General features: G+C 43.0%; 1 protein-coding gene across 2 annotated transcripts in view; it reads left to right on the forward strand.

Annotated features, from left to right (window-relative positions):
* The first annotated feature begins 2,666 nt into the window (after positions 1–2,666).
* brinp3a.1 (bone morphogenetic protein/retinoic acid inducible neural-specific 3a, tandem duplicate 1) overlaps positions 2,667–24,295 on the forward strand; it is a 44,896-nt gene continuing 23,267 nt past the window's right edge. Inside the window, exons 1-4 of one of the 2 annotated variants that reach the window (XM_020102526.2) lie at positions 2,667–3,270; positions 3,559–3,868; positions 18,950–19,140; positions 21,149–21,333. In XM_020102526.2, coding sequence (XP_019958085.1) covers positions 3,615–3,868; positions 18,950–19,140; positions 21,149–21,333 — 630 coding nt within the window. In that variant the 5' untranslated portion in view covers positions 2,667–3,270; positions 3,559–3,614. The remainder of the gene's footprint in view (positions 3,271–3,558; positions 3,869–18,949; positions 19,141–21,148; positions 21,334–24,295) is intronic. The other variant, XM_020102527.2, reaches the window with a different exon arrangement.

Below are 24,295 nucleotides of genomic sequence, written 5' to 3' on the forward strand. Positions count from 1 at the left end.
CAGGATTGAGTGAAGCAGCAGGGTGGAGGATTAACTGAGGCCAAAGGCCTTAGTGAAGAGGTGGTGCTTGAGGACTTTTAGACTTTTAGAGTAGATTTAGACCAGACTGTGCATTGTGCGCCTCAGGAAGTGAGTATAAATGCTAATGTATGCTAATGTCCGTACGTATAAACTTGTTTAACACATTTTAAGTGTTAATAATGTCATTTTGCTAAAGAAATTTGAAGATAAAAAAGTGTTCATAGTTACATTCAATTGTTATATTGATAATAATATAATCAACGTAACAGTGTTTGTTTAATTAACAATCCTGAAGCCTTATTCAGATGCAAACATTGTTATTTCCTTAGTATCATTCATCATTTCACAAATATTGGTTTTCAATGAAAGATGCAACACATACCATTAAAGGCCATGTCTACAAACGTGTTTATTTTATATCCTAAGTCAGAAATCTACACATTCGTACCACTTTTGCAGTTTTAAGTCCAACTGATAAAAGAACTTATGATCTTTAAAAGTTAAAATGAGCCGATCGTCAACTTAAAGCTCAGTAGAGCTGAGGAGAACTGACGAGTTGGGTGATAAACCTTTTTGAGTTTATTAGTGAGTGACCCCTCCCACATTACGTCATTTAACCCAGTGTTCATATAAACATTTAATAAAAGCAGCTATAAGTATTTTAGACAGTAATTTATGTGGCTGTTTGCAGCACCCAGTGTGTTTTATAGAATTTTACTGCATGTTTAAGGTTTTTCATTATGTCATTTATGGCCTTGGCTTATGTGCATTTCTACCTGCACTGTTCCTCAGCGTAAAAAATATAAAAACGTCCATCAAGGGACGATCAAATTAAAGCGGAAGCCGAACATAACCCTGAATATGAATACAGCATTATGGTAAGAATAAATGAATAAATGATTTACAAAACTCGATTTGAATTAATTTTTGTTGGTGTTCCCGGATAATATTGGTTGTAATGCCACAGAATTCCAGAAAGCATTTCTTCGTCGTTTATAAAATTCAAACCCTCTGCAGGAGGACGTCTGGCTGGATGCAGTTGCCAAGGTTCCGCTTGTGCAATCTTTGGTGACCGCAGCCTCCAAGAGCATGTGGATGACTGCTTGTTATAGGTCACTGCTCAGCCACTGTGACCTACACCCTCCTGCACCTCTCTGGAGCTATAATGAGCCCTTTTCTGAGACACTGTCTTTGAGTTTTTCTTTTATTCCTTCATGTGTGTCGAGCTCCTCGCGGACATCCTTACATTCCATCAACTGGCAGTCAATCCTGCTGCAGCCATCTTGCCTCAAAGAGAAATAAACAGGCACATTTGTTTTGTGCACATCGCGGCAAACACTTAAACCTATCTGCTCTTGTTCCCATAAACACGTACAAATCGATGAATGATTTATTTGAAGCAGGAAATATAAGCTGTGGGGATTTGCTTGTGCTCGGTTCATGTGGGTTTCGGGGCCGTGGAACATGAGAACAAGGGTCTAAAAGCTGCCTAAAATGCAAAGGGAATCCATGGAGGTAATGAGCCATGACACTCTCCACTAAAAATCATCTTTTATTCAAAACACAAAAATTACCTGTGCTTGCAGACAAAGTTTAAAATGCAGCTCGAAAACAGGCAGGTAGAGAAATCCCTGATCCGGGAACTGCAGAACGGACAAAAGAGTGTCAGCTGCGATCAGGAAGTTGTCCTTCATAAGTCATCATGGCCGCAAGGCAGGGTCAGAAGAAAAGGCACCCAATCCCAAGACGTGATGATGAAACCGTGACAAATCAACTCGTTCTCTCACTGCGGATTCCTGCGAGTCGCCGTGCCACGGGATTTCAGCTTCTTTTTGAGTTTGGGAGCCAGAGAATCTCATGACTCAATAGTGTTCATTTCTCTAATCCAATCCCTGTATAAAACCTCCCTTTGAACATCCACAGAAAAAAGCTGAAAGGCAGCACGCACACATCCCTCCCTGCGATTCGCCCGCTCTCTGCCTCTCTCTGATCCACGCTCAGTGTCCGACACACAAGCGGCACGATAGAGTGGGGATAGTGCAGATCTAATTAAGTTTGCTGATGGAGAAAGTGATGATTATTCTGCGGGAAGAAAGGAAGAGAGGGGAAGAGGGCAAGGGAGCGAGCGAGAGGAACTGCAGGGGGCCTGGATGCACTCTCTTCCTTCTCATCATCTTCACTAGCATCACTTCAACCTACGACCATCATTACAGTCAGTGTTCAGATTCACATTTTCCTGGAGATAAAAATCCATTTGAACAAACTGCATGTTATAGATCGTAGATTGTTAGAATGTGAATTCATTATTTCATTCTAAGGAGCATTTCTTTTATCAAATCTCTCACCGTTTTTCTAAGTAGACATTTTTGTATTTTTTTTCTTTGTTAATTTAATTGGCAGAAAGAAGATTTATGAAAAGCGCCATCTTGCTTTGTATTCTCATTTCCCTTCTGTTTCCACCTTCTCCTCAGTGATGCGCATTAATCTTCACCACAGGTGACTTGTATTGGTTTTTCTAAAACGAGGCATCTGACTCCAGCTCATCATTATCCTATGACCATCTCCACATCCAGCCTGTTCCTCCTCCTCCTCCTCCTCCTCCTCCTCCTCCTCCATCTGAACACCTCCTACTCTCACTTCCTCCAGTTACGTCCCAGCCAACCGGGAGTGCGCTCGCTACTGGAATAAATTAAATTGCGGCGGTGTGGCACAGGAGGGAGGGAGCGAGCGCATCGAAAGCCATTCACACATTCCGTGCGCCGGGAGTCCAGTGCGCTCTGCCTGCGCTCCGAGCGCGTCTCTCCAATCCAGAGCAGAGCCATGATGCTCCTCTTTTTACAAGGTGGTCTTCTGGCCCCTGTGCATTCCCCGCATGCACGACAAGAGTCATGTGTGTAAATCACTCGTCTGTCTGGAATGTGTGACTCTTGAAGTATCCGGGCGGCTGCGCCTCGTTCCGGTGGATTGGACTTACAGGACCGATTGCGCATCTTCGGAGGCTGGAAATATGGCACTGTGAAGACAGAGGACAGGAGTGCGCTCAGAGGACCTTTGGATGTCATCTTGTCTTTTGCGTTCACCCTGATTGTGCGTCTCTTTTTTTTTGCATTTGTGGTGAAAGTCCTTCAGGGGAAAAGTCGTTTTCCAATGCCGCCCCGTGTCTGCGCCGAGCCGAGCCCAACTTCACGGTCCTACCGGGGGATTCTGAGGAGACCGATTCTGACCAGATCACAATACTTACAGAATAAGGTAAAATTAAAATCATTAAAGCCCCGAAAAATAATCTTCAGACATGTTATACTCTAATATAAAATCCAACGTAGAATTTAAAGATATAAACGTGTTTCTTTGTTTAATTATGTGGGATAAATTAATTGTAGATATTCTCAGCTCTATAAATTCCCCTCTGCCATAATTTGTGACCTAGAAACACTGAACATAAGCAGCCTCCTCAGTTCATCTTCATCTCACTTACATCCAAAAGCAAAAATGACAGTGTTCAACTCCTCTCCCTCTTCCACTCCTTCCTCCTCTCAGCAGGACTCATCCAGAGTGCAGGAGAATGAGGAGTCACCGGGGCCGGGGGAAGCAGCATGAGTGGCCCGTGCATCTCCATTAGACTGACGGCCCTCATGTTTCTATGGAGGTGGTTAACACTAAGCCTGCTCCAGAGCTGGGTGTCAGTAGGGGCCGGGGCGGCCGACCATGCCGGGGCCGGCTTCAGTGGCTCCACCGGGCCCCTCGGCTGGCTCCTGTCGGACAAGGGTCCTTTTCAGCGCTCGCAGGAGTTTGTTGATTTCACAGAGCGCTACCAGCAAGGATTCACCACCAAGTACAAGATATACAGGTGAGAGACGACGGGACAGCAGGGTCAGGGATGGTTGTTTGTGAAATCCAAAAATGACCCAGATGCAGAGATGTGATGCCTGAGATCCTTTGGTTTCAGATTCCTGCGGCCTTGAGTCGAGGGGAAAGAGGCATTTTGCAGGATCTTCAGAAAAGTATAGGCAACAGATCACATAATACGTTTCTGTAGACCATTGAAGATGCAGATTTAGTGGGAGGCAAACTGTGGGATGAGCGTTGAGAAGATTACTTAGTGGAGTTTTGCATACAAATGGAAGCTCTGCGTGCATCCGCTGTCGTCTGCCTGCTTTCTCTCTTTGTGGGCAGCAGAGACATATGGTCTGAGTATGATACAAACCCACGGCTTGCTGAATATCAGTGGAAACTCAAAGTGAAGATACCGCAGGAGGGTTTGGGCAAAGCAGCGGGATGTAGCAGACATCTGACTGAGCCAGTTGATGTGTGACAGTGGGTAGACAGGACGGTTTCAGAAGTGTGTGGTGAGATGTGTCGTGGTTTGTGCTCACAGGCAGCAGGGTATTGTTTGAAAGCCTCACTACGGTGACATTATTCAGATTCCTTTTCCCCCCAGAGACAAGAAAGTGGAATTAAAGTCATATATCAAGATGTGAACTCCCACATAGGAATGCACGTAATAACAATATTAAGCTGTCTGTGTATATCAGAGGGAAAAATGGTAGTTGAGCACTGTTTCAAATGGAAATATATTTTGTTGACATAAATTGGCAATTGTGAATCCTGCATCTCAAAATAGAGGATGACAGTTTCATCATTTCTCACGTTCCACTCTGAAGTTCACTCGACGTGTAGATATAATGAATTATGCACACAGGCAAACCTCGGCTGTACGTGGCTGCTTTTCTTCATTTGTTAGTCTGTGTGCATGCATGTGTGTGTGTGTGTGTGTGTGTGTGTGTGTGTGTGTGTGCTGGTTTTTAGTGTGTTCAGTATTGAAACGCCTCCGAAGCATTTACACAGACTGATAAAATTCTTTTATGTGGTGGTTCAGTAAACTGTATGTTCAGTCACACACAGTATGTCAGCTGAACATGTTGGTGTGTGTGTGTTCGTGTGAGCGATATATCATCTTTTAAACACATTTTTTTTTTAGTTATTGCCAAAGTACGCACTTTGTGTTCTTTTTATAATCCCAACAAAACCTTTTTTTTTTTTTTTTTTCATCATGCATTTTTCACAGTTCCTGAAATAAAGCTCGGTGTGATGATTTCAGACAACATGCTTCCACACAGGACAGCGTATGTCTCAGTGTGACGGTGTTGGCATTCTTGAGGGTGTGTGATGTGTCTGACGCCGTGCGTGCGTGTGCCAGGTAAGTGTTTTGATGCTCGGTGACGGGAGCGTTGCCGTCGGAGCGTCCGCAGCTGTGCAGTGGAGGAGCTGATGCCAGCTGAACAGAGGTTTGACTGACACTGGCATTTAGCAGCTGACAGGGGTGACAATGCCAGGCAGAGATAGAGAATGTAGCGCTATTGGCCTGCACTCATCCATCACTTCCTCCTTCACTTTCTCTCTGTTGGCTTCTTCTCTCTGCCTCCGTACCTCCCTTTTCTCCCCAGTCCGCCCCGCCCTACTTGCATGCAAATTCACTGGCTATTTCCATACACAACATTCACTGACCACTTTTGTGTCCAAAGCTGCGGCCCTGACTTTTTAGCATTAGGTAACCTATACTATGACTTGCATTCACCTCTATCAGCAAATATCTAGAAATGCAAACTTGACGCGTAATCTTCTTTCCCCCTGGAGGGGCTGTGGCCTTTTCAGTTTCCCCTGAAGGATGAAAGTACGCCGGCTAATTAGAGCAAAAATCCAATAGGAACTTGAGTGAAGAAGTAAAATATCATCCTGTTAAAAAGTGCAAGTGCTATTCCTGTGTTGTCATTGCTTTTTTTTTTAAGGCTTTAAATAAATAAATAAATATCGTGCACCCGCAGCAGTGTCATCCCTCGCTGAGCAGTCGAGGACTGAAGAGATCAGAAGTGCCTTCAAACTGGAATGGGATGCACACTTTCTCTTTTTTTTTCTTTTATTCTGCTCCAAAACTGACTCATGAATTTTGGAATCCACAAAAATCCAGACAAAGTCATTTGTATCGGTAAGAAACTCGATTCTGCTTCTCGAAGACACATTCCCCTCTGTTATGGGTCAGTAGCAGGGTTGTTATCGCCTCCTTGAATCGTCACAGCTTCATTGTAAATCCTAGATCCGAGACCAAAGCCCAAAGTGGCCTCTGAGGAGTCTGGACATTTTTCCCTCGACGCTTCTGGTCCTCGCATGAATAGAGAGACTGCTGTGCAAGCACGTGCAGAGAAAGTGGAGTAGCAATAAGAAATCATTTTTAATTAACCACAGGGTTTAAAAGAAGGTTAAATAGGAACATTAAAATCTCACCTCTCCCTCTCGCCTTATCCCCACGTCTATCTCTCTTTTCTCTCGCTCCCACTCACCCATCCCTCGCTCCTTCCCTTCCTCCCTCGTGGAATGATCTCAAACCAATTGCTCTCCCGCGCTCATAAATATTCTCCAGAGCTCAGTTGGCCTTTCCCGTCAGGGGGCAGGAGGGGGAGTCGGGGATGAGAGGAGCGGGGGAGCAGCGGGAGGAATTGGAGTACAGAGGAAGGGACATCAGAGGAACCAGAGATTTATCCCCCCCTGCTGGTTGGTCAGTGCACTGGAACCCCTTGTCACCATTTCCTAATATTATAAATGAGTTAATAAGAAAAATACAGAAGGTTTTATTTAGACTAGAGGCAATAAAGTGTTTTCAAGTATCTTTCGTACCGTTTCAAAGACCAGATCAAAAACAACTTGGAGAATCACAGCTTCCTGCCACAAATGCATAATGTGAGGTTTTATTTCATCTTTTATTAAGTAATTGTGATTTTCAAACTGCAAAGCTTTTGAGTGAAAGAGGTTTTCTCTTCTCAAGGTCTGATCAAATATCATAATGGTGATAATGGGTTCAGCAGATTTAAAAACTCTTAATCTTTCATTCATGTATTCATTCCTCTGCAAACGAAGGTCACACATCTAACAACAGTTTTCTGGCTTTTGATTCACGTCGAGAGTCGACTGGTTGCACGTTTGCTTTTCCACCACGTGCACCTGAAATGGAAAAAATAAGTTTCCTTTAATAATTCAGATGCCTGAGATGTTTCGAAAGCGTACGAGAGAATCTCCTGCTCCGTGTCTCCTTTTGTGTCGTGGAGCCATATCCACAGACATATTATTCAAATGCTCCTCCTTTCTTCTTCTTCATGGACCATAACTTTTATATCACGCCTCATCTCCCATGTTTTCTCCTCACTCCGCTCTCTGGCTATTCTATCGACTTCACTTGATATAAGGAGTCGTCTCGTAATTATGGAGTGATTAGTGTTTCAATTATATTACAAACATGTTTGTGGAGGAGATAGGGTGCAGAGGCACGACATCACAATACCTGCGCTGCACTGTGTAATCATGCCGTTTTAATTTGAGAGAAGGCAGAGCCTATTGTGCTTTATCTCTGTCGTGTGCGTGACCGTGGCGTTGTGTTTTTGAAACGCTTCAGGTGGAGGAGCACATTTAGAATAGATTATTAAACGGGGATGGAGTAAATGTGTAGACTGCTGCACGAAGCAAAGAGAAGAAGAGGGAAGAAGAGGGCTGTAAGGAATACGTCATAATGCAGTGCAAGGAAACAAAATGCTTTCACAGACCACACCTTACTGAACATGCACAGCAAAGTAAAACGCCAAACTCTTAAAGACTCTGAAGCATATTGCATTTTTCATTTAACAAATTCAAGGCACTGCTTGGTTTTCTTTTCAGGGCTTTGCACGAACAACGACCCAGTGAGGTCAGAACCTGGCAGCCACATGAACCGAGTTGCTTTGAGAAAAGGCTTCAAACGCGTCTCCTCTGCTCGCTGCATTAGGAGCGTTTCCTTCACTGCGGACAGCTTGTATTTTTGGATACCTTTGCAGGCAGTGTGAAGGTATGCTGAAAGGTGATTGGCAGTCGGTGGCAGCAGCAACGTACAAAGACGCACAGCAAAGTGCCGCAGGAACAAAGACAGGCTGGTAAATAAAGATGTAAAGAACGCAGGATTCAAAGTTTTACAAATATGCTAAGACAAAGAAGAAGTTTGTTTTGTCAATAACAGACTGGACAGGTGAACCAATACGAGCTTGTCCTTGCAAAAAGGTGAAAAATTCTAAAAGTCAAGTCGGGAACATCCCGTTAAATATGTGGAATACCTAAACCATCGCCTGTCCCACCAAACCAGTGTTTCTGCTGGATTAGATTTTTTCATGGTTAGTTTGTAAGATTTCATTCTTACATTTGTGCGCATTTTATCCGCAGCGGTTGCCATCTCGACTCGCTTCGTCCGTTTGTAAAGCATTTGGGAATTTCCGTCTCCCCCATCATTTTTAGGGGTTCCTGAATACACTACGGTTGAAGGAGTGGACGACCACTGCCCCTACATCAAATACAAATTACTTTCAACAGGTTTGCGAGACATTGAGTTTAAATGTAAAACCATTTCACACGAGACTTGAATTTTGGTGTATATGACACTGACCTCTGACCTCATATAAGATGGACGACGTGACAGCTCCACAAAAAAGCCCTGTTATCTTGATCACCCCCTAGAGGCTTGCTGTGGTATAGATCATAAACCTAGCCTCCTTCATTTTAGCAATGTTCATTTAATAATAAGTTTGGTTTAATGAGTTATTTGGTGATTTAAAATCCAGGTGAGACTCTCGGTGGGAACTCGTTACCTCGTCTTCACTCCATGATCACTACTCTGCAGACACCATTAGTGCAAGATGGCCGCAGCATATTTTGCTCCGTAAATGTACGGTCGGAGGAACTGGAGACGTGTTCTTCATCTTTATGTAGAAGAACAGATACGTAGAAATAAGGCCACCTGCTCATTCTGTACCAAAAGGTTCCTCAGGAGTAAAGTACAGCATCGATGAGCAAATTGACATCAGGCCTGTGTATATCAGGATCTAATCACGCTGATGATGTAACATTACACACACGTGTCATAGAGACATGCTGGAAGGACACTGTCCAGCCAATCAGGCTTGCCAATAGCACACGATGCAACATATGCAGAAAGGACATTGCTGGCAATGAATTTGATGAAACACTTCAACGTGCCTGGAATAAATTTGAGAACACAAACTTGATTTGTGTTTCAATGCAAGAACCTCAGCTGCTCTCAGTATTCAAGTCTGCCTGACGTTACAGAGCCTCCTTCAAAACCTCCTCCACCAGATTCCTGAGACTGTAGCTCGCGATAATTTACAGACACTGAAATTTGGTGAAATGGCTGCAGTCATGCGGTAATCAGACTTTTTGTTTATTGTCATAATGTTAATAGACAAACAACAAGTTGTGGTAAATAGTTTATTTGATATGTTGTAAATCTGTTTCAGAGAGAAAACACCAAGGAGATGAAAAATAAAACTTTAGCCGGATTTTATTAAAATGGTATCAAAAAAAGTCAGGAGTGTGCAAGAGAATCTATTTGTCAGATTTCACAAAAACAAACTCGTACAGTTGCTAAATCCAAGTGGCTTTGGGATCTTTGCCTCTGTAATCTGTACGAGCAAAACAAAGCCTAAAAAGGTGAATAGAATAAAACTGATGATTCCACTTTGGTATAATTACAATAAAACAGACGATTATATGCAGCAGGTTCATGTCATGCTTCATTTACCTCCACAATCCTGCACTTCCCCTCTGCCCCTCCACTCTGCCGACATACGTAACCCAGTGAAACGTGACCTGGTGGTTCACAGTGTGAACTGCAGTTGCAGGTGAGGGCCGTTCATCCTTGTTGCAGTGGTCTTGTCTGTTTACAGTCAATATGTTAGAGCCTGGGAATTATTATGGTAAATATTTTCTGGGCAGATCAGGCCGAGAGGGAGCAGAGGAGCTGGACGTTTTCTCTCGTGTGTGAAACGAGTCTCTGTGGCGTCCTCCAGCCAGAGGTTGAACGTGTCTTCGGGACAGAAGCAGAGCGGCGTCCTCCTCGTCCCCATCACCACCAGCAAAGGCAGTGACGAGGACTTCACCCAGCACAGAGCTTATGTCTTCTGACAAGTGTGTGATGGGGGAGTTATCAGGGCCAGAGGTCCACGGAATAAGCTTTCATGAAAGAGAGACTCTGCATGAGGGGGTTCTGTTTGGATCGCTTCAGCCAGGATAACTGCAATTAAAGAGCTTTTATACCAGTTTCAAGAGATATTGTTTCATCCCTTTGATCGTCATCTTATATTTAAAGAACAGCTTTGCATCAAAGTGCATCTGCAATGTTAATATATATTATAGATTGTTAAAGAATTACTTCTTTCTAAAACTCTCAAATAAAACCAGTTTGTGAAACTGAGTGAACGGCACAAGAATGAAGTTAGTATATATCTCAAACACGGGGCGCTGCCATCTTGCATCTCTCTGCTGACGTCATTTCGAGTCTGCGCTGTGGTTATCGTGGAGCGGAGCCGTGGTGTTAAGGTTCAGCTGTTTACGTGCACTCGACCAATCACGGGTCAGTCTCAGCTGTTAATCAGGACATTTCCATGTGTCTTCATAGCGTCAAATAAAAAAAAAAAACCCCGCAACATATACCAGATAAGAACCAGCTGAAATAAAAGAAACCATCTGATGACTTATTTTGGTCCATGTCCCATCTGGTAACATGGAGGAGGAGGATACAGTTATGATCTATACTGCAGCCTGCCACCGGGGGGGGGGGATCAAGATGAATAACCTGATCTATAAATATAAATATACACAAAATTATAGCAAATATCACATTAGAGATGTTTCTCCATGTCTCAGACACAAAGTTCGATAAACTTTCAACAAAACAACGTGAAGTTGAACTCAGCGTGTCTTTTGTTTGGTTGAACTTTGGTTTATTTGACTCGGCTCGTCTGCTGAACTGATGCCGACCTCACGTGACTCATTCCTCGGTGGTGAATACAAACAGCCTCTGTCAGAAACAGGTCCCTGCTCTGAGTTGGTTGTTTCTCATTCTTATTAGACAGTAGTAGATAATCCTCCTCCTGTTTACACCTCGCTTTTAAAAATGAAAACGTATTCTTGTGGATGAAGCCCGAGTTCGTAATGTTCGTAATGGCGTTGACGGCTGTTTCAGTGTTTAAACGCAGAAGCGTGTGTTGTTCTTCTGCACATACGCTGTGCTGCTTTGGCTGCAGTGTGCATTAACAGTATGTTCACGCCCAATTGTGAGCACGGTGTGACTCCTGGCATTCCTTGTTTTGTGTTTGGAGGAAAGTGTCTTGTCAACAATGTTATGACAAATTGCTGCACAAAAGGAAACAGCGGTCTCGATGTCAGCAAACCCTGCTGCACATTATCCGCTCTCTCCTTCCCCATTGCATTCTATTATCAGAGGTGTTAGTAATATTCAGGGACTCCAGAAATCAATAATACAATTACCTTCTTTTTTTTTTTTTTTCTAACGAAGCCTTTCCTCTGAAAACATTTTCGTGCTTCACATTTTCACAAAGTGGGCTTTGAGGTTGATTCACCTCAACAGACTAAAATAAGGTTAAATTAGTTTTTCCTCTTCCTCAAAGAGCGCAGAGCGATAGAGCAAGAGAAATCGTTTTTAAATGTTTATTTTACACATAATACTTTGAGATGAAAAGCACGTTGACTTTCCGTCTTTCAATGTAGAAATAACCTTGTGACCCTCAGTTTGTACACGTTTTTACATTTGCCCTCTCGTCTCTCTGCTGTGACCGCAATGCATGATGGATGCACCGTTGGTGTAAACGTCGGTTGTACACTTTACTTTACAGTGTATTGTGGAAACTACTGAGTTCCACCACATTGGTTATAGAAAAATAGAGAAATTATCGTTTTTCCTGGTTTATTTTCTTGCTAAAATTATAAACCTGGGTTTTTCAAAATTTGAGCCTTTGTAACCTCACATCACTTTACTTGCCAAGTTTCACTCATTTTTCTAAATGCCTCTGCGATCACGATTCTGTTATTTGATCCCGACAATTGAGCGCTCTGTTCATTATCTATATCCTTCGAGGGAGGTTAGCTGGAGTGAATCCCAGTCGTCAGTGGGCGACAGACGGTTCACAGCATGAGCAGGTCTCCAGTGTGTCACAGGGCCAACATATTCACATTCACACCTACGTACAAGTTACTTATGGTAAAGTTAAAATTATTGTCTGAGTGCGAATATTAACTAAGAATGGAGACAGCGCCATCTATGGGAGGAGCTCAGTGCTACGTTCAAACCAACTCTTTAAAATCATAGATGGACATTTGGAATACAAACATAATGAGCATGACTAGATTCTTACCTTGATTTACCACAAACCAAAACTTCTTGACGAAGACCAGGGAACTTGTTTCCTCGTCAGTTGGTCTCTGTGAGGTTTCCGGGACTCTGGGGAGACTCTTGAACGATGAGTGATGGTGACTCACTCTGTGGTTTGACTTCAGGCCTCTTCAGGCCACGTGAGGAGCTTTTATTTTTTAGTCAAGTTAAAACCAACTCCCAAAAGTTTTTCTTTGATGCCAAAGCAGGAAAGAGAAGAAAGACGGAGTCCGTCAGATCTGTGTCTTGCAGCGTCTGTGTGAAGTCCACTTATTTTGTGCCATTTGGCGTCGGAATCCTCTGCAGGACCAAGTGGCAGCGGAACTTGAGGAACGCTCGGTGGCTTCAAAGACGTGACGCAGTGAAATGAGCAGGAAACAGTATGTCGTCTTGTTTATTGGACCTCTCAGCGGGTTTGATGGGATTTTCACAATTTATTGGCCTGATGTTTGTTTGATGATGAAAAACAAAACAGTTGGTGACAATTTTGTGAAGCGTTCACAACCAGCAGCTATTAACTACGTCATTACACCCGCTCCCTCCGTCTTGATCTCGTTCGTCTCCACGGTGTGGGGATGAATAAAAGACACGAGTCCCTTCATCGATTTCGTTCGCTGAGGACTGGCTCGTCGGTGGCTCCGCTAACAAAGTTGATGTCTACATACATGAGAGGAAACGCTCGCAATGCAGCCAGCATGAGCAGAAGTCCTTTTGATGTCGCTCAAATGAAAAGAAACGCTTTGTGTGTAATTCATAATTTCAAAAAAAAAATCACTTCTCCGTAGCTAATGGTCCAAACACGTTGAGAGGATCAATGTCACATGAAATGAAACCAAGTGGGGAAAAAAAGGGAAACTGCGGCAAAATGGGGAACATGGGAAACAGCAGAGCGGTTGTGCTTCGCTTGTTGGGTCGTCCAAATAAATGTAATTTGGTGCATCTTACTGAATCAAGCGTGAAGGACTTTTCTCTCATTTTGCACAATTCTCTTTGGGGAGATCCTTGAAATAACTTTGAGTCCACATCAACCGACTGTTTTGCGCTGCAGTTATTTTGGTATCTGGGGTAACCCAGCTACAACAACACAACTATTTGTTCTCACTCAGGACTTTATAATGAAAAGCAAATGTTTGTCCATCATGGTAAATGTTGCCTTTTTGTTCTTTTTTTTTTTTTGGGATCGGATTAGAAAAATACAAAATCCATAACCAGGCGACAGTTATAATGATTTTCAAGTGGTGCCATTTTTTTCTTTGTGTTTCCTGCCCGTTTACTTTCATTTGATTGATTCTAGCTTTTTATTATTAAGTAAATGGAAAGAACGTCAAAGTAATCTTGTCATGGCCGTTTTCCAGGTCAAACTCAGCCTCTGAAAATAACTTTTCAATATCACTGATTGAACATCAAATGTTTTTCAAAGATTTTAATACTTTGTTTTGTTTTAAATTCAAAATCTGTTCATTTAATCATCTGCCAAGTCATAGAAAGTTAATTCTTAACGTATCTGTCAGATTATAAAAGAAGAGATGTTGACAGTGTCTCCTCCTATTATATGAAGAAATTAAGAATGATGAGAAGCAGGAAATCTTCAGTCTCAAAAAGTGAAAGAAGACGTTTTTTTGTGCATGTTACTAAAATATGGTTTGTACAAACTTTCTTTGCAGGAAAAAAAAAATGCAAGTGAACATAAACCTGAATCATAATAACTAGCAGCTAAACAGCATTTAGATCACCAACTGTGCAACATAGGATGAAATGCATACGTGTGACTCACTACTTTATGAAGTCAGAGTTTATGAAGTCAAATTAGACTTTTCTGAGTCAATCCTTAAAATAAGGGGGAGTTTATACCATCGATACACGGTTGTGTAATGTTCATGGATTACAGAAGAATATAGAGTCTGTGTTTTGTTCCTCTGTTTCTCCAGAGAGGAAATATTTATGCGTTTGTTTTCATAAATCACGTCTGAATCCAGCGTTTTGATGTGCAGGGCAACGACGTGGACTTAACTGCTGTAAAAGTCATTTCACCGTGTCGGAGTAAAACAGCGAGGAGACGGAAGGAAACTGTATTTAGTGGTAATCAGCTCGCTGTCGGAAACTGTATAAATGCAAATGTTCAGAACACCTGCAAAGTCGAGTCAATTTCACTTTCCTTTCCTTCCTTTCATTTATGTTTTGTCTTGTGATGGGTTGAAAACAGTAAACCTTTGAATTATGTTTTGCCGAAAATGTTGCGCTCTTTGGACAACGTGTGTGCAGATGTGCACAAGTTTGAGGAAAGTCGTCTCCAAATGGGTCAGTTTCAGAGTCCTTCATGTAATCACACGTTGCTGCTCTGTGATTATTTCCTGCGTGCAGTTCACAGGCCACCGATGAAGTCAGGCTAATGACAACAAATAACAGAACTCATGCTCATATTCTTCTGAAATGGTTTCAAATCAACCGTGCTCAATTCCTACGCTAATTTAAAACGGTTTCCAACCAAAGCGTGAGAGTTGCTTCTGGTTTTCAATCATTTAACAGAATGATGAAGCGGTCACAACACAGCTTGTGGGCTTTTTATTAACCAGGGGTCAGGATTTCACCCTGAAGAGGGTCTTTATATAGACGCTCCCCAAGGTGTTTCTCACAAAGAATAATGACATTGAGGCTGATCCAAACAATAGTGGATGTGGGCCAGTGCCAGCGAGTGTTTATATGATATACGAGGCCCCATGAAAACAGTCAGAGTCTGAATCAAACTCTGCTCGGTGGTTAAATTATTTGGAAACATGAAGTTAAAGCAATTGAGAAAAAACTGGGAAATTCAAAGAAAACAGAGGTAAAGACATTTTTATCAGGATACTGAACTGATCTAACTTACAGAAGAAACTTTATAGAGGTGAAAGGCAGTTTCAGTTTTCCAGATAACTGCTGTTCGAATTCAGATGTTTTTGTTTCCATCCGAAGATTGTCTCACCCTGATCCCCACATGCGCTCCCCCCTCGCCTGCTCAGTGACACACTGAACTGACCGAACACAATCTGCATCCTCACGCTCTGCTGCGCGTTTCAACTGCATCAGCAGCTCATTCGCTGGGCTGCCTCCCTGATTTGTTATGTCGGGCACCGAGCGGCGCCTCAGGGCGTCTGTACGTTGTGATGGAAGTGAGACACCGGGGCAGTGATGGACAGGTTGCAGGGCACGACTCCGTCAGCTCTGCCCCCTGCACCCCGTGACTCCTGCAGCCCCTCACCTCCGAGTGCAGGGGGCTGCGGTGCTCGGAGGGGGGGCTGACAGGTAGCTCTGCATCGAGCCCCCTGCTGCACAGAGCTACGAGTGAAATAAACCTGCCGCCTGTGTGTGTGCGTGTGTGTTTATGTTTATGTTTTGCCTCCAACTGAGACGAGTTCAGGGTGAAATAAACCTGCAGTTCTCCATGAAACGTCAGATGTATGTCTAAGTGCGTGTTGTGGGAAAGGTGCGGTTGTATTGAGAAGTCTTCCACAACAAATCTGTGTGTGTGTGTCTGTGTTCTGCAGCTTGACTGTGGCCCCATTCATAAATGTCCATCAAGCGAGCGCCACAGCAAGTCGGTGTGTCTATCAGGTTTAAGCTCTCCCCACTCGCTCTCTGCTGCTCCCCGCTTCAGCCGGCCCCAGCGGACGGAGAGAAACACTAATGGCCGATCGTTACATAGAAGCGCAGACATGAAATAGGCCTTAATGAGCTGTTTTCTGTTTTGTATTTTTCTCGGAGGGGATCATTGTTATTGGAGGGATTGATTGGCAGCGGGCCCCGCGCCGCGAGACTCTCCGCGATATTCTGGGCGATAGAAGTTGTCGCAGCGAGGGCAGCTTTGTTTGGATGTTTGCAGCTTCAGGGTGTGTTGTTGCATGTGTGTGGGCATGTGTCCTCGCTCGGCATCTGCCGGCTGTTGGAGGGCTGCAGGTTTGTACGCATCTATTTGCGTCATTGTGAAGACGATTCTTTATCAAGCCCTTTTTTGGAGAGAACTGTTTAAATCGTTGACAGCTTGAGGGACTTCCACATAAGCTGGCAGTTTTTCCAGATGCTGTGTTTGTTGATGTCAAACAGTGAAGAAGCTATAGTGTCACGTTGTGTAGTCCTGTGCAACCTGCAGATTGTGTCTGTCTGCATCACACTACAGCAAATATTTGGACGGGAAGGGATTCACAAGTGCAGATGCTACAAGTAGCTCATGGTATAGACAAAACTCACTAGAATTCACAGAATGTATTTTTTAAATTAAGCTTCTCATAATGCAGATTTATGTAAAAATCACTTTAGACTTCTTAGAGTTCAAAAAGCCCACTGGGAGTTTTTTTTTAATTTTGCTAATCCAGTGGAAGAAATGTCTGAAAAATCAATGTTCTTCACATTAGGGCAGAGATACAACTGCTTAACCTTCAATAATTAATCAATCCTCAGAGAATTATAACTCTGCTGCAGCCCCGCGGAGCTTCTATTGTTTTCCTCAGTCTCAGCGACCTCTTCAACCCTGTTTTCCTGCAGCGAGCAGGCAGCTGCAAACCTTCATCACAAACCCATCGTTTGTGACCCGCCCAGTGCCAAACACAAGACGTGCAAAGTTCAACCCAATTCAGTTTTATTTGTATAGCGCCACTTCACGATGTACATTATCTCAAGGCGCTTTACACAGGAAGGGCGAGACCTCACAATATTATAGAGAGCCACAATGAGCAAACACAGAGATAGTGGAGAGAGGGAAAAATCCTCGAGCAGAATGGGGCTCGGCCAGGTTTAAAGGAGAGGAGGATAGAGATAGAAGAGGAGAGAGAAAGATACCTGTAGGAATTATGGTGTTATTGATAATGAGTGTATGGAAAATGAAATCATATTGAAAAGAAGAAATTATGATAATAACAACTAGTGTTGAGGCAGATCTGGATCCTGCAGCTCTGGAGCAAAACAACCTGCAGATGAGGTCAAGAAAGGAAGATGGAGAGGAGAGAACAACTGGTGGAGACCACAAAAAGAATACAGGATATATTTATTTCCTATAAACAGGAAATATAAAACTAAATGCTTATGCTGTCTGATGTCTTCAGGATTTCTGTGACTTCATTCTCTAATGAATTTACAAAAATCAATAAATGTAGTTTCGTTGACTTTGTTTGAATTGGTGGAGTAAAATATGCACAGACTGTATTCGAGTCATGGTTCACAGATTATTGTCTCACTGAGCAGAAACATCATCCCTGCCCTATTTTCAAGAGAACGTGTGGCAGGACGTTGTGTGTTGATGATGGGGATGTGGACACAGTGGCCAGTTAAACAACTTTTATCCTCTGAATTCAGGAGCCATTGTGGAGCTGACATTGGAGTCTGTGTTGTCGGTTTCATTGCGTAACAAAAACACTGAGAAGTGGTTGAATAGAATATTGCACTGTTGCAGTTTATAATGACTTTATTTATTCTTCTGCGAAGTAGCTGAACAGACAGAACTGAATATTCGTGTCTTAGGTGTTTTTGATTTTGCGATCAGGTGCCACAAACATTTTTTACCGCATTTAATTTTTCAAAGTGAAAAATCTGCTTTTGTGTCATTGAGAAAGGTCATGCATGGTGCATGGTGCATGGTGCATGGTGAATCTGCAACGAGACTAGAAGCTGATATCTGTTTGTAAATATTGACTATATGCATAGTCTATTATTTTGTGTACTATCTACATAAATATATGGAAAAATGTGGTAATACTTTGTTTTGCAACCAATCTTTGACATATCACTGGTTATTTTTGAATGTAAATCTTTGTTATTTCAGCCCCATTAACCAAAAAACACGTCCCTACTCGTAGAAAATATTCCATTTTATTTATAGGTCCTTCTTCCTGAGAGATAAGTCAACCTTCTACCCAGCAGAGATTGAAAGGTCTTCAATTTCTTCCCTACTAGGTTGGGACAGAAGCATGTTTATTACCGGCTGTATTTGAATAGAGCTAATCTATGCATCAAGCAGCAGCTCACAGTCTGCACTTGGTAGATAAAGGCAGCTGGCATGCTCCCAGGCCAGGCTGAATATCAAACGGCTTCAGATGAGGCCTGTTCCCTGCAGAAGAGGCCCTGAAAGCAGCAAGACTCCAACCATGATTATAGCCCGTCGAACAGCAGCGCCTCTAAAAAGTGACTTGAGATGAGAAAAGATTGCGCTATTATTTAAAATCGGTGGAAAAGCACAATGTTTTTCACCGCGGCGCAAAAGCAATTCACTGAGCCGGAGGTAGAAGCAGCATGACACCATTCATCTTTAAAAGGGTGGCACAGAAGATTCACTCAGAGGTCATATGGACTTGATATTTTACGCCCGGCAAGGAACAGATCTGAATGTGAGCCTCCTCCTGAGAGGCAAGCTGTGTCCTGTCCACTTTGAAATCCCAACAACATTTTCCTCCTTTTCACGAGACAGAAAACAACTCGTGGATTCAGACTTTTCATTCTGTGTCCAATGGGAGCGTCTCAAAACCGTTTCCAGATTGCCGTCACTTTCTGACAATGATGGAGACGCTCTCCAAACACGAAGCTCGTGGTGTCTAACTTCAAACGGTGCTTGGTGTCTGATTGACCCTTGTCCTCTCTCCAATGTCTGCATGCAGCGTTCTCGTGTTGTGTGTCTTTTGCTTACACTGTGTTTGTGTGACATTGCAGGGAGTTTGGCCGCTGGAAGGTGAACAGCTTGGCCCTGGAGAGGCAGGAGAACAATGGCTTTACCTTACCGCTGGACCCTGAGTTCCTCCAGACCATTAGGCAGCTGGGCAGGAGGCCCAGTCTCAGCGCCATCACTGACAACATTATCAGGAAATACGGAACCCACTTCCTGCTCTCCGCTACGCTAGGAGGTGAGATGAGCTTTGTGTCTTCTCTTTGACCTACCTTTTCCAACCTGAGGGAGAAAAGCCGGTGTTAAAAGGTGACCTCTGTGGCCTCCAGGTGGTGCAGACCAAGGACGGACATGTGGCTCTTTGAAACCACAGGAAATGTTCCAGGAACCTTTTTTTTTTACCTTGCTCTCACATCGCTGCTATTGTCGAGCATTGACTCTCAAATTAAAGCAAAAAAAGGAGTAATCTTTGGCAACGGCTCGCTGTGAAACATGTTTTAAGCTCTAACGCTTTGTACATTGTGCTATAACAACCGAGTCTTTCACTAGATATTGGCCCAGCTGTGAATATGAGATGATAAATGGTTGTTTAAGCTCATATTCTGATTCAATGAGTAAAATCTGTGTTTAGGCTTGTTTGACTAAAATGTCTGCTTCCACAACAATAGATGCAAGTTAGCCAAAGAGCTGTAATGCTGAGCAAAGCTCCCGTGGTTATCTGCTGCACGATCTCCTCCCAGCTCCTCTGCTGGCTCTTTTCATCTTTTGTCTCTTGTGCACAAACTCTCAGAGCCACGCTGGAAACCAACAGTATTTAAAATAGATAACAAACACAATTCTCTGCATTATGAGAGGAGAACAACAGCCTCAGTGTGGCCTGATATAACCTACTGCATTCATCCTTTGCTTGGGGACGTATTTTATACGGATATTACTGGGATTATTATTGATACCACCTACAGGTAATAAATACAGGATATCAAATATTCATATATCACCTCTCGTGTTTGTGTTGTGACTTTAAAAGGTTTACAGTGTTCAGAAAACACAACATTCCTCAGACTTTACTTCGTAAATAGGAAATGACGCCCTACACTTTTCGGTCGAGCCAGACGAGCCGCGTCACATGCATAATGCAAATGTTGGGCATCACAGTGGTGGGAGTTTTGGCCGCACTACCGATGAAGCGTTTCAGGAGCTTTAGGAGCGGTGTTTTCTGTAAGAGAGAGGAGCTCCCTCAGACTTTGGGCGAATTTGATTTTGCAGACTCGGGGAGTGCATCCCTCCACCAAGCGTGTTAAAGAAATGATGAAAAGAAATTCCTGGATCTGACCCTGGAATCGAACCCCGGTTCCCACTCTTCCACCATGTTTGAAAAGATTTTTTTTTGTAATCCTGGTAACAAAAAAACGGCAATGAAAGCATTACCTCTGAGTTCAAAACCTCTAACACACTACAGGGAAGGGAAAAACTGAAGTAGATCATATGTCTCCTTGAACATTTCTGAAAATATGTTCATCTGCTCTCTTGCTGTCAGATCAGAAGATGGACACCACTCTCATGTGTTGAGGCTAAATATTAAAGACAGAACCAGGAGATAAATAGCTAGAAGAAAAAAAATGAAAGTAGGGGCCTGGCTTTGACCACAGGTTAAATCACTTCATCTACCACCACCTCTGTAATTAACACGTCGCTGTCCAATACCTGTAAATTGTATTGCACATGTATCTCACAGCAGCGGTGATGTTCTTGCTCTTTAAAGGTTTCAGTGACGGAGAGAATGAACTGTTAAGCAAGTGTAACCTTTCTCTATTCCCAGTGTTAATGTACTGTATGTCAGCTCGAGTGTCTCTCCAAATTAAAACCACGTCGCCCATAAAACCTAATGTTGTTAGAAAGCCCGTCTCTATTGATCCTTCACTCCTTCTAGCGTCTGTCAATACGCCGTCGTCTGAAAGCCTCGGCTGTGTTTGTATCGAACGACAGCGTCTCCATTTGTGCACCATCGCTGGAGAGGGATTATAACTAAATTTGGGATTTCGAAATTTTCTCTCTGCAGCTTTTGCATTTTCAGACGTCCTGTATTTTCTGCGTGTGTGAGCGAATATACAGCTGAGCACCTGTCGGTGGTTAATATTCACAGCTCTTTCCACTGAGAGCATTTTTTTCTGCTTTTATGTTGCAGGGGATGAGTCATAAATGAAGTTTATGGATGTAACTGTTCACCCGTATGTGTGTATTCATAGGGGAAGAGTCATTAATGATCTTTGTGGACAAGCGGAAGTTGAGTCGGACGACTGAGGTGAGCGAATCCAACGGCACGGCCGTGACTCTGGAGGCTCTGCATCAGCTGGCCGCCTCCTACTTCATCGACCGGGAGAGCACCCTGCACAAGCTGCACCACATCCAGATCGCCTCCACTGCCATCAAGGTAAAAACCTGCTGCTCTTTGTTAAACACTCCGACACAATAGAGATTTTTTTAAAAATTAGAAAAATCAGAAACTAATTTATTTCAGCTTTAAATTGCCTCCATTGTTTGGGGGGTTTTTTTCAGAGAAAGACGTTGTTCAAATTAGATTTTGTCTCGGTGGATAAACATAATTATTGTATTTTTTACAAAACATGGCAAGTGGTGTAGATTAGCTCTCGCTGAAGAATTAATGAAATCGTGGCTGGTTTTGGAGAGTTTGAAAAGAAGCTGCACTCTCAGCAGGTTTATTTTCTTTTAATGAGAAGAAGAAGAACTAGTTGTTTCCGTCCAATCAGGGCAAGTGTGGATTCAGTCTCCAAATTAACTTAGTTCACCAAAAAGACGAACTTCAGGACAGCTCCCAAAGGTGTAACCAAAGTGTTTTGATTGCCCCCTGGTGGCTGGCTGCAGTATAGGCCATAAACCCCACCTCCATGTCAGTGGATGGGACCTGGACGATCGTCCTGGGATGTTCTGGCTTCATTTCTGGATAGTGGAAGCAAATGAAGACGTGTTCTTTATCTTTATTTACTGTTTCAAACATTTTATTTGTACTTGCGAACAAAAAAACATTAGATGAAGTGTTCATATAAAACATATAATAGATTCACAGTGTTGTCTTGAACCCATTGACAGTCCATGGAATCCTGCAGCCCTCTTGCTTTTTTTTATTACCAAATGTTTCTTGTTGTAATCCCTAAATTTCTACTTTCTGATTAATAGACTGTGAGTCATTGACTCAGACAAACAGCTGATGACGTGCTTATGTTTTGGAGACAATAATGATGCTTGTGCTTCCCTCTGGGAATGAGTATTGGAACAAATTAAGAAAATTACACTGCACAGTGGTCCGTACTTGCCAAGTACTTACCACTTGCTACCAATTACTGCGCGCGGTTTACGACCCATCAATCGGCTCTTAGTGGACGACTGTGGCCCGTTTCAAAAGCTGAATATGCTGCAGATTATTAAAACACGCTTTAAAGGAAACGTTAAAGGAAATCTCGGTTCGAATGGTGACATTACGCCTTCATTTACATACTCCACCCTCCATAAGGACGGATAAAAACACAGTGGTAAACTTTTCATGTGTTACCCACATTCTCTTGAGGAGCAGAACTCCAGATAAATATTTTCACCGAGTTCTAGGAGAAAGATATTCAGCGAGTTGCGGAAAACCTCATATGAATAAATACATTTACTCCACATTAAACCAAAGAACTCGCAGGCGGCGGAGTGTGTCGCGCAGCAGTGGTTCTCAAACTTTTCTAATCGCATTGTGCTTTAATGTGGCTTTTTCCTGACTGCTGTGCACCTGCATGTTTCTTCTTACTCGCTCTCTTTTATGATGTGGTTAAGCTTTATTTAACTGAGTCTTGCAGCACCATTAGCTATTGTCCTTAAAGCACCATGAGGAGTCACATGATGCTTCTCATCCTGCAGCTCGTGTGCCGTTATGAAAAATCACTTGGATTTAACGATTTGACGTAGCTGAGTCGATGTGAGCTAAACTGAAGTGCACGTCCTTTTTGGAATCATCATATCGTATTAGTGAACGTACTTATTGACTTTGAAATCCTTATTTAGCTGCATGATTAAAAATATCAATCTGTCCTTCCTGGCCTCCCGTTGTCTTCACTTTACGACGCTTTGATGTGACTTTGGAGGTAACGTGCACATTTGCACGTTCAATGAGCGAGAGGGAGGTCGACTGAGAGAACAGATGAAGCGAGCGGTATTGTTTACTTCCCTCCCAACTCTTTCATGTGTGCATTCACCTCCTTGTATATGGAACAGCACACTGTGCATATCAAAATATGCTTATGATGTAAATATCACCCTGCATCTTTTACTGCTTAATACCTTCAGGGTGTGTTCATTCATCACGCTGTCAGTGGTTATCAAGCGGAATGAATTGAATCTACTGAGTTTGCCCTTCGTGCCGCAGACTTAATTCCTCTGCTTTCTGAGGAATCGCTTTCCTCACATGGTTTTGCGGTGTTTATATTTGCCTGCGATAAATAACAAATTAACGTCAGGAGCGTAGGTAAAATCAGAAACGCCCATCGGAGACGCCGCACGTTCCTGTTTATTATGTCATTTATTACTCTCTATGCTTTGCTGTCTCTGCAGAACCGTATCTGATCTGACTATACAACACAGTGTGAAGCAAAAACAACTGGGCGGATTAGCACCAAACTCGGTAGACAGACGCGGTAAAGGTCAGGGAAGAACCCAGTGAATCGCTCGATAGTCGCTCCAGCACTCCAGAGTGACAGGGACACAGACAAGGAGGAAACTGAGGTCTGACTGTCTGCGTGGACGGTAATAACTTTATTGATTGATAGTAGGAGTGTGGCAGCAATCACACCGCAAAAAGTGTGACTAAAAGCACTACACACAGCTGTACAACTCAGCAATGGAGCGAAACTCCAAGGTGGAGATCTCTAACGTCATTGCTTGGACATGAAGAGATATAGCGTGGAGGTATGCGCTCTCAGAGCACCGCTCTAGTTTAATCTGCTTGTGTCTTTTTTATTAAGAAGAACTATTCAAAACCTACTGGATGGAGTACGGTCAGGAAAGAAGCAGTAAAGTTTTAGTGTGGATCCAGATCAGGGGGCGGGTGCACGACTGGGTGATTAATAGATCTCTGAGAAAACAGATATTGGTGCGGTTAAAAGTACCGTTCTACTTTTTACATTGTAAAATGTGAAAAAAGGTCAGTGGGTGAACATGGAGCCAAATGAATACTGAACACCAGCGGAAAAGTCAAAACATCTGACTCGGACTCTGTAGCTGCAGCTAAAAAACCAAATAGCTTTCCTCTTCCTGAGCTGCAGCCCATTTTTCATGCACTTGTCCTTATTGATGCCTCACTATACAGTCCATCAGAGATAAAACTGTACATTCTCTAAAGT

This window comes from Paralichthys olivaceus, chromosome 3 (assembly GCF_024713975.1).
Source record: "Paralichthys olivaceus isolate ysfri-2021 chromosome 3, ASM2471397v2, whole genome shotgun sequence".
Taxonomy (NCBI): Eukaryota; Metazoa; Chordata; class Actinopteri; order Pleuronectiformes; family Paralichthyidae; genus Paralichthys; species Paralichthys olivaceus.